The sequence below is a fragment of the Salvelinus sp. IW2-2015 genome, linkage group LG16, assembly GCF_002910315.2.
Source record: "Salvelinus sp. IW2-2015 linkage group LG16, ASM291031v2, whole genome shotgun sequence".
In the NCBI taxonomy this organism is placed as follows: Eukaryota; Metazoa; Chordata; class Actinopteri; order Salmoniformes; family Salmonidae; genus Salvelinus; species Salvelinus sp. IW2-2015.
In genome coordinates, this window is record NC_036856.1 from 36211270 (window position 1) to 36222501 (window position 11232).

The 11232-nt window shown below is 41.3% G+C and overlaps 1 protein-coding gene across 1 annotated transcript in view; it reads right to left on the minus strand.

Annotated features, from left to right (window-relative positions):
- The window catches only part of alg6 (ALG6 alpha-1,3-glucosyltransferase), a 32588-nt gene that overhangs the window by 15485 nt on the left and 5871 nt on the right, over positions 1-11232 (minus strand). The window contains exons 5-7 of the mRNA XM_024003502.1: positions 8652-8734; positions 8430-8494; positions 6501-6686 (exon numbers count right to left, since the gene is read on the minus strand). Of these exons, the coding sequence (XP_023859270.1) occupies positions 6501-6686; positions 8430-8494; positions 8652-8734 (334 nt within the window). The remainder of the gene's footprint in view (positions 1-6500; positions 6687-8429; positions 8495-8651; positions 8735-11232) is intronic.

The following is an 11232-nucleotide window of genomic DNA, read 5'->3' on the forward strand; positions in this document are numbered from 1 at the left end:
CGAATTGGGAACTTAGTCTGTTTACCAAGAATAGGTATCTTCTGTAACCACCGTCTCTCTGTTCACAACACAAATCGCTGGATTGGCTCAAACTGCGAGCTACTCTCAAAGGATACACGCCTATCAACATTACACCTCTCCGGGAGAGAGAGGCGGCACACGTAATACTTAGTGATCTACGTGCACAATATAAGAGCAAAGTAAACATTACACTTATAAAATGCAATTATCTACTTACAATCATAATTGATTTGCTGGATTTTGTTTTAGATTCCATCTCTCACAGTTGAAATGTACCTATGATAAAAAATTACAGACCTCTACATGCTTTGTAAGTAGAGAAACCTGCAGAAATCGGCATGTCATCAATAACTTGTTCTCGCCACTGTACAGTGGGAGAACAAGTATTGATACACTGCCGATTTTGCAGGTTTCCTACTTACAAAGCATGTAGAGGTCTGTAATTTTTATCATAGGTACACTTCAACTGTAAGAGACGGAATCTAAAACAAAAATCCAGAAAATCACATTGTATGATTTTAAGTAATTAATTTGCAATTTATTGCATGACATAAGTATTTGATCACCTACCAACCAGTAAGAATTCCGGGTCTCACAGACCTGTTAGTTTTTCTTTTAAGAAGCCCTCCTGTGTCTTCACTCCATTACCTGTGATTAACGCACCTGTTTGAACTCGTTACCTGTATAAAAGACACCTGTCCACACACTCAATCAAAAGACTCCAAACCTCTCCACAATGGCCAAGACCAGAGAGCTGTGTAAGGACATCAGGGATACAATGTAGACCTGCACAAGGCTTGGGATGGCTACAGGACAATAGGCAAGCAGCTTGGTGAAAGGCAACAACTGTTGGCGCAATTATTAGAAAATGGAAGAAGTTCAAGATGACGGTCATCACCCTCGGTCTGGGGCTCCATGCAAGATCTCACCTCGTGGGCATCAATGATCATGAGGAAGGTGAGGATCAGCCCAGAACTACACGGCAGGACCTGGTCAATAACTGAAGAGAGCTGGGACCACCAGTCTCAAAGAAAACCGATTAGTAACACACCATGCCGTCATGGATTAAAATCCTGCAGCGCACGCAAGATCCCCTGCTCAACCAGCGCATGTCCAGGCCCGTCTGAGTTGCCAATGACCATCTGGATGGATCCAGAGGAGGAATGGAAAGGTCATGTGGTCTGATGAGACGAGGACAAGTGAGAGCTCCTCACTTGTTCGTAAGAGCTCGCACTCGCCGTGTTGATTAGAGAAGAAGAAAGCCAAATGAGAGTACAACGCGCCACGACGAACCCCAGTTCACCAATCCTGTGGTAAGCCAGTGGGAAGGTGGAACATCATTCTCTTGTGGGAGGTGCTATTTTCTGCAGAAGGCCGCTCTCAGGACGACTGCACCTTGAGTGTGAAGTCCGCAGACTATGGGAGCTACTGGCCAATCGTATAGTTGCGCGTGCCTGCACCAGATCTTGGTACCCATCTAGATCATATCACTCTCCCACTCAGTGAGGGATAAGAAGCATTGAAGAGTGGGTCGTGCTGGTCTTGTTTCCTCAAATCCACGAGCGACGCCGAACACGAGCACAGACGCAGCGGCAACGTGAGAAGGAAGTGCTCGCAGTATTGAAGAGCTAAGTCTGCACCTCTCCGCCCTAGAGCCATGGACCTAGTCCAGTCATCTGACAACTCTCGAAGAGGCAATAACCCCACGCAACTCTCAGAGAGAGATTCTGTTGAGGGAACCACTATGTACAATTAATCACCGTAAATTCCGCCGAGCGAAGTACAACTGCTCCGAAACCCTTAGGTGAGAGGTTAGCCATCTGAGCAGTTAAAGACAAACTCTCCCTAGAGAGGAAGCGTTCTATCTGCGCAAACTACTCACCGTGCTGCAGTATGGTGTGAGCAAACATGGGGTCAGTCATACATACAGACGAAAACTGTACTTACTCCATACTACTGTAAATGTCCTCTAACAATAGGCCACATATCATCGTAACGACACAACAATATTCAAGGCTTACGACTCCTTCCTCTAGAGTGTATTATAAGGTAATACTTATGTCACATGCAATAAAATGTCGAATTATATACTCAACTTAGAGAAATACCCCATTTTGTAACCTCTATATACTGGCTCTCTAGTGAGATATTAATAAGATAGTGTTAAGATCATACCGGAGTGCATACAATAGGAAACATACACATCTAATAAAAGAGAAAGGAGTTCGATAACTTCTTTAGTGGATTGAAAAATTACAGACCCACCATGCTTTGTAGAGTCTCCGTGACCTACATCTTTATGAGACAATTCATCCCCCCAGCGTTATAGAGGTACTCTATAAAGTACGTGTCTCACACACGCCATACCAAGCTACAACTATTAGCTCTAGTCTCAGCTGGTATGGTTGGCCTCATAAGATACTAAGTACAGATAATTTCAGGTCCCCACTGTGGTGTTAGATATTCAGTGCCTCACACGACCAGACCTACGAGTCCAGCGAATCCACTACAGAGAGCCCCTCCTTTAGTCTGAGGGGTTATTATAAGTCTAAGTCAGCTAACTTACCCTCGGCCTGCCAGGCCCGCTTTGAACACTTGCCCAGTAAGTAGCAGAAGAAGGTTAGGAGGTGGTAGAGCTCCATCTGTTTGTAGTGAGGGACAGGCGAAGGCCAGAAGAGCCCAGCACGTCCCAGCCCAGCCCCAGGACCACCACACCCCATAGGGCCAGCCCGCAGGCTTATACTGTTATATCTGACGCCCAGTTTAAAGAATACATAGTCATGATGGTACTGTTACCGGATGCTCTGCTATGCCTCATTCATACAAATCCTGGTTCTCCTATCAAACTGCTTCTACCATGATTCATCTCATTTATATTCACACTGGCTTTCACACTGTACAGTGCTTTCTGAAAATATTTCATACCCCTTGACCTTTTCCACATTTTCTTTCATGTACAGCCATATTCTAAAATAAATTACAGATTTCTTTCCTTCATCAAATTACATACAATACCCATAATGACAAAGCAAAAACAGTTATTTTTTAAACATTTTTGAAAAAACGAAATATTCACATTTACAAGTATTCAGACCCTTTATTCAGTACTTATGTTGAAGCACCTTTGGCAGCATCAACAGCCTTGAATCTTCTTGGTATGACGGCCACAAGCTTGGCACACCTGTATTTGGGGAGTTTCCCCATTCTTCTCTGCAGATCCTCTCAAGTTCTGTCGGGTTGGATGGGAGCGTCTCTCCACAGCTATTTTCAGGTCTCTCCAGGGATGTTTGATCAAGTTCAAATCTGAGCTCTGGCTGGGGCCACTCAAAAACATTCAGAGACTTGTCCCGAAGTCAGGCCTGCATTGTCTTGGCTGTGTGCTTAGGGTCGTTGTCCTGTTGAGGTCCCAGTTCTGAGGTCCTGAGTGCTCTGGAGCAGGTTTTCATGCAAGAATCTTTCTCTACTTTGCTCGTCATCTTTCCTCGATCCTGACTAGTCTCCCAGTCCCTGCCACTGAAAAACATACCCACAGCATGATGCTGCCACCACCATGCGTTCACCGTAGGATTGGTGGCCAGGTTTCCTCCAGACGTGACGCTTGCAATTCAGGCCAAAGAGTCAATCTTGTTTCTCAAGATCTGAGGTCCTTTAAGTGCCTTTCGACAAACCCAAAGCGGGCTGGCATGTGCTTTTTACTGAGGAGTTGCTTCGTCTGGCCACCTCTATCATAAAGGCCTCATTGGTGGAGGGCTGCAGTGGATGGTTGTTCTTCTGGAAGGTTCTCCCATCTCCACAGAGGAACTCTGGAGCTCTGTCAGAGTGACCATCGGGTTTCTTGGTCACCTCGCTGAGCAAGGCCCTTCTCCCCGTTTACTCAGTTTACCTGCCGGGCCAGCTCTAGGAAGAGTCTTGGTGGTTCCAAACGGTCTTCCATTTTAAGATGATGGAGGCCACTGGTTCTTTGGGGACCTTCAATGCTGCAGAATTTGTTTGGTTATCCTTCCCCAGATCTATGGACAATTCCTTCGACCTCATGGCTTGGTTTTGCTCTGACAAGCCACTGTCCAACTGTGGGACCTTATAAAGAGCAGGTGTGGTGGCCTATCCAAATCATGTCCAATCAATTGAATTACCACAGGTGGACTCCTAACAAGTTGTAGAAACATCTCAAGGGATGTATGCAATGAGAACAGGATGCACCTGAGGCTCAGTGATAGAAACAGCTTTGTTTTTACAAAGGATACTGGAAATGCCCGTAGTCGATTAGAATAAGACCTGGATAGAGCAGGATACAGAGGACTGTGCAGACCTAGGCAAGAGAGAACACCAACACACATTATAGTGAGACGGGCAGGTAATGCCAATGTAATACAGTATCTTTGTTTTTGTAATTCTCAAAACTGAGACTGCACTTTTTTAGTTACACATCAAATAGAGGAATGTAAATGTCAATTCTGACATATCTCTTTTTGTTTGATCCTTCACTGGAGGTAAAAACTGTAAAGAACAGACAGCGAGGAATGTATGTAGTCAGCAGCATTCTATGCAACAAGAACATGGAGACAAAGTTAATACATGATACTTCTACTCGCACAAATGAATCACCTATGCTTCTTCGTTGGTCGTCATTCAACTCCTATGTGTATGCTTCGTCACACCTCCACCAACGAGTCAGTGCGCTGGGAGGGCTCGGTGGCTTCTTTCACCTGTACTAATCTCGTAGAACTGGTTGTCAGTAGATTTGATGTGTAGCTGATTTCTTTACACCTGTCGTGTGGTGGGCGAGCGTCGATGTGTAACTGTGTCTTTAATCCGTGCTACTCTCAGTTGGTCTGATGTTTGATTCTAGCTGTTACGTGTGTGTTACTGTCTTAAACCTGCTCTAATTTTCAGTAAGAGCTCTCGTTGACGTGTACTGTTCTGATAAACCCCTGTATATATAAAGGCAGGTAAGTGTACTGATGTGTGTGAGCTGGTTAAACCGTGTTTTTCTGATAGTGCTTGAGTGTAACTGTTCTTAAACCTGTTATTTCAAGTGTGATTGATGTGTACTGTTCTCTAAACCATGATAATTTATCATGAGTGTTGATGTGTAGCTGTTTCTTTAAAACCTGTATGTCCAGTTAGATGTTTGAGTGATGTACTGTTCTATAGACCTGTATTTCAGTAGTGTTACTGTGTGTACTGTTCTTAAACCCGTGTAATTTCGAGTCTAGTGTTTGGATTTCCTGTAGTGTACTGTTCTTAAAACCGTGCGGTATTTCTCAGTAGTTTGCTCGTGTGTACTGTTCTTAAAACCGGTGTATTATCAAGTTTAGTGTTTGATCGGTACTGTTCTGAAAAACCTGATGTTCGAGTAGTGTTGGATTTGTACTGTTTGTTACTTGTATTTTGTGATGTTTTATTTGTGTTATTTTTTTTTTGGTTCTTTAACTTACTTGTTGATGTGATCTGATGTTAAAGTTTTTTTTTTTTTGTTTTGAGTGGATTGAATGTGTACTGTTCTTAAACTGTAATTTCAAGTAGTGTTTGATGTGTACTGTTCTAAAACTCTGTATTTCGAGTTAGTGTTTGATTTGTACTGTTTTCTTAAAACCTGTATTTCAGTAGTGGTTGATGTGTACTGTTCCCTTAAACCTAGTATTTCAGCTATGTTGAGTGTGTTGTTCTAACTGTTTCAGTGTTATTGTAACTTTATCTTCAACTGTATCAAGTAGTGTTGATGTGTACTGGTCTTGAAACGCTGATTTTCGAGGTAGTGTTGAGTGTGTTACGGTGGTTCTTGATACACCTGGATATTTCAGTAGATTGTGTTATGGCTTGGGTAGTCCCTCGGTCGAGATATCTTAAAGCCTGGGTATCCTCAGTTTGGTGATGTGTTACCTGTTCTAAACCGCCTGTATTTTCGGAGTAGTGTGGATGTCGAGGGTGCAGTATAACCTGTATCTGTGTTAACCTCTGTGATAAATTTCAAATGTCTGTGGACTCTCCTTTAATATCTAGTCGGTAAACCGGGGCTATCTGTCTCTTCTCTGCATGGCAGATAGTTCCCTGATATACTCTCTTAGAATCACTCCTAACTAATCCTCTCGTGAAAAGATAGGCAGGTTTCTGTACCAAATATTAAAGTTCTGCTTTTCTGATGTATCAAATACTTATGTCATGCAATAAAATGCAAATTAATTACTTAAAAATCATACAATGTGATTTTCTGGATTTTTGTTTTAGATTCCGTCTCTCACAGTTGAAGTGTACCTATGATAAAAATTACAGACCTCTACATGCTTTGTAAGTAGGAAAACTTGCAAAATCGGCAGTGTATCAAATACTTGTTCTCCCCACTGTATATATTTTATAGTCATTTTTGCTCATCGTGTCAATAATTTCAGGTCCCCACTGTATATCATCTCACCACACACACAGTCCCATTCACACAAACCCCCTTAGCCAGGGGTATAAGTCTAAGTCAGCTAACTRACCCTCGYCCTGCCAGGCCCTGCTTGAAACACTTGCCCAGTAAGTAGCAGAAGAAGGGTAGGGAGTGGTAGAGCTCCATCTGTTTGTAGTTGAGGGACAGGACGAAGGCCAGAGAGCCCAGCACGTCCCAGCCCAGCCCCAGACCCACCACACCCCATAGGGCCAGCCCCAGGCTTATACTGTTATATCTGACGCCCAGTTAAAGAATACATAGTCATGATGGTACTGTTACCGGATGCTCTGCTATGCCTCATTCATACAAATCCTGGTCTCCTATCAAACTGCTTCTACCATGATTCATCTCATTTATATTCACACTGGCTTTCACACTGTACAGTGCTTTCTGAAAATATTTCATACCCCTTGACCTTTTCCACATTTTCTTTCATTACAGCCATATTCTAAAATAAATTACAGATTTCTTTCCTTCATCAATATACATACAATACCCCATAATGACAAAGCAAAAACAGTTATTTTTTAAACATTTTTGAAAAAACTGAAATATCACATTTACAAGTATTCAGACCCTTTATTCAGTACTTTGTTGAAGCACCTTTGGCAGCYTTCACAGCCTTGAATCTTCTTGGGTATGACGCCACAAGCTTGGCACACCTGTATTTGGGGAGTTTCTCCCATTCTTCTCTGCAGATCCTCTCAAGTTCTGTCGGGTTGGATGGGGAGCGTCTCTCCACAGCTATTTTCAGGTCTCTCCAGGGATGTTTGATCAAGTTCAAATCTGAGCTCTGGCTGGGCCACTCAAAAACATTCAGAGACTTGTCCCGAAGTCAGGCCTGCATTGTCTTGGCTGTGTGCTTAGGGTCGTTGTCCTGTTGAGGTCCCAGTCTGAGGTCCTGAGTGCTCTGGAGCAGGTTTTCATCAAGAATCTTTCTCTACTTTGCTCAGTTCATCTTTCCCTCGATCCTGACTAGTCTCCCAGTCCCTGCCACTGAAAAACATACCCACAGCATGATGCTGCCACCACCATGCTTCACCGTAGGGATGGTGCCAGGTTTCCTCCAGACGTGACGCTTGGCATTCAGGCCAAAGAGTTCAATCTTGTTTCTCAAGATCTGAGTCCTTTAAGTGCCTTTCGACAAACCCAAAGCGGGCTGTCATGTGCTTTTTACTGAGGAGTTGCTTCCGTCTGGCCACTCTATCATAAAGGCCTCATTGGTGGAGGGCTGCAGTGATYGTTGTTCTTCTGGAAGGTTCTCCCATCTCCACAGAGGAACTCTGGAGCTCTGTCAGAGTGACCATCGGGTTCTTGGTCACCTCGCTGAGCAAGGCCCTTCTCCCCCGTTTACTCAGTTTGGCTGGGCGGCCAGCTCTAGGAAGAGTCTTGGTGGTTCCAAACGTCTTCCATTTTAAGAATGATGGAGGCCACTGTGTTCTTGGGGACCTTCAATGCTGCAGAATTTGTTTGGTATCCTTCCCCAGATCTATGGACAATTCCTTCGYCCTCATGGCTTGGTTTTTGCTCTGACAAGCACTGTCAACTGTGGGACCTTATAAAGACAGGTGTGTGCCTATCCAAATCATGTCCAATCAATTGAATTTACCACAGGTGGACTCCTAACAAGTTGTAGAAACATCTCAAGGATGATCAATGGAAACAGGATGCACCTGAGCTCAATTTCGAAGATCTCCATAGCAAAGGTGCAGAAAATTTATGTAAATAAGGTATTATTATTTATTTTTAAATAAATTTGCAAAAAATTTAAACCTGTTTTTGCTTTGTCATTATGGGTATTGTGTTAGATTTCATGGAGAATTCTGTATTTATTTTTAGATAAGGCTGTATGTAAACAAAATGTGGAAAAAGTCAATGGGTCTGAATACTTTCGAATGCACTGCACATGGGATGACAAGAGATGGTCTGTTTTGTAGTTTGTCCAGTGATAGAAACAGCTTTGGTTTTTAAAGGATACTGGAAATGCCCGTAGTCGATTAGAATAAGACCTGGATAGAGCAGGATACAGAGGACTGTGCAGACCTAGGCAAGAAGAGAACACAACACACATTATAGTGAGACGGGCAGGTAATGCCAATGTAATACAGTATCTTTGTTTTTGTAATTCTCAAAACTGAGACTGCACTTATTTTTAGTTACACATCAAATAGAGGGAATGTAAATGTCAATTCTGACATACCTTCTTTTTGTTTGATCCTTCACTGAGGTAAAAACTGTAAAGAACAACAGCAGGAATGTATATCAGCAGATCTGCAACAAGAACTGAGCAAAGATACATATATTCAGTCCCACAAATGAATCACCATGCTCTTCGTTGGTGTCTCACTCCTATGTGATGCTCGTCACTCAACCAACAGTCAGTGCGGGGGGTGGGGGGTTCTTTAACCTGTACTATTCTTTAAACTGGCTGTCAGTAGTGTTGATGTGTACTGTTCTTTAACCTGTCTGTGAGCAGCGTCGATGTGTACTGTTCTTTAACCTGTCTTGTTCTTTAACCTGTATTTCATAATCTTTTTTGAATGTGGTACTTTCCTTAAACCTTTATTTCAGTATGTGAGTTGTATGTTCTTAAACTGTATTTCAGTATGTTGATTGTGTACTGATTCTTAAACCTGTATTTCAGTGTGTTGATGTGTACTGTCTTTAAACCTGTATTTCCGAGTAAGTGTTGATGTTCTGTTCTTAACCTGTATTATCAGTAGTGTTGAATGTGTACTGTTGTAAACCTGTATTAAAGTAGTGTTGGACTGTACTGTTCTTAAACCGTGTATTTCAAGTAGTGTTGATGTGTACTGTCTTAAACCTGTATTTCAGTAGTGTTTGATGTGTACTGTTCTTAAACCGTATTTCAGTAGTGTTGATGTGTTACTGTGTCTTAACCTTGTATTCAGTAGTGTTATTTGTACTTTCTTAAACCTGATTTCAGTAGTGTTGATTGGACTGTTCTAAACTGTATTTCAGTAAGGTTGATGTGTACTGCTTCTTAAACGTATTTCATAGTGTTGATGTGTACTGTTCTTAAAACCTGTTTCATCAGTTCGTTGATGTCGTTACTGTTCTTAAAACCTGATTCGTAGTGTTGAGGTGTACTGTTTCTTAAACCTTATTTCAGTGTGTTTTTGTTACTGTTCTTTAAACCTGTATTTCAGTAGGTTGATGGTGTACTTTTTTAAACCGTATTTCAGTAGTGTTGATGTTGTACTTTCTTAAACCGTATTTCAGTAGTGTGATGTGTACTGTTCTTAAAACCTGTATTTCAGTAGTGTTGATGTGTACTGTTCTTAAACCTGTATATTCAGTTATGTTGATGCTGTACTTCTTAAACCTGATTTCAAGTATGTGAGTGTTACTGTTCTTAAACCTGTATTTCAGCTTAGTGTTGATGTGTACTGTCCTAAACCTGTATTTCATTAGTGTTATGTGTCACGTTCAAACCTGTATTTCAGTATGGGAGTGACTGTGACCTGTTAGATTGATTGTACTGTCTTAAACCTGTATTTCAGTAGTGTTGATGTGTACATGTCTTAAACCCTGTATTTCATAGTGGTTGATGTGACTGGTTCTTAAACCTGATTATTTCAGTTAGTGTATGATGTGTACTGTTCTTAAACCTGTATTCAGTAGTGTTGATGTGTTACTGTTCTTAAACCTGTATTTCAAGTAGTGTTTATGTGTACTGTCTATAAAACCTTGTATTTCAGTAGTGTTGATGTGTACTTGTTGACTTAAACCCTAATTCAGTAGTGTTGATGCTGTATACTGTTCTTAAACGCTGATATTCATAGTGTTGAGCTGTACTGTTCTTAAACCTGTATATTCAGTAGTTTATGTGTACTTTCTTAACCTGTATTTCAGTAGTGTTGATGTTGTACTGTCTTAAACCGTATTGTCAGTAGTGTTGATGTGTACTGTTCTTAATAACCTGTATTTCAGTAGTGTTGATGTGTACTGTTCTTAAACCTGTATTTCAGTAGTGTTGATGTGTTACTGTTCTTAACCTGTATTTTCAGTAGTGTTGATGTGTACTGTCTTTAACCTGTATTTCAGTAGTGTTGATGTGTACTGTTCTTAAACCTGTATTTCAGTAGTGTTGATGTGTACTGTTCTTAAACCTGTATTTCAGTAGTGTGAGTGTAGTTCTTAACCTTATTTCAGTAGTGTTGATGTGTACTGTTCTTAAACCTGTATTTCAGTAGTGTTGATGTGTACTGTTCTAAACCTGTATTTCAGTAGTGTTGATGTGTACTGTTCTTAAACCTGTATTTCAGTAGTGTTGATGTGTACTGTTCTTAAACCTGTATTTCAGTAGTGTTGATGTGGTACTGTTCTTAAAACCTGTATTTCAGTAGTGTTGATGGATTTTTAAACTGTATTTCTAGTGTTGATGTGTACTGTTCTTAAACTGATTTCAGAGTGTTGATGTGTACTGTTCTTAAACCTGTATTTCAGTAGTGTTGATGTGACTGTTCTTAAACCTGTATTTCAGTAGTGTTGATGTGTACTGTTCTTAAACCTGTATTTCAGTAGTGTTGATGTGTACTGTTCTTAAACCTGTATTTCAAGTAGTGTTGATGTGTACTGTTTCTAACCTGTATTTCAGAGTGTTGATGTGTACTGTTCTAAACCTGTATTTCAGTATGTTGATGTGTACTGTTCTTAAACCTGTATTTCAGTTAGTGTTGATGTGTGTACTGTTCTTAAACCTGTAATTCAGTAGTGTTGATGTGTACTGTTCTTAAACCTGTAAATTTCATAGTGTC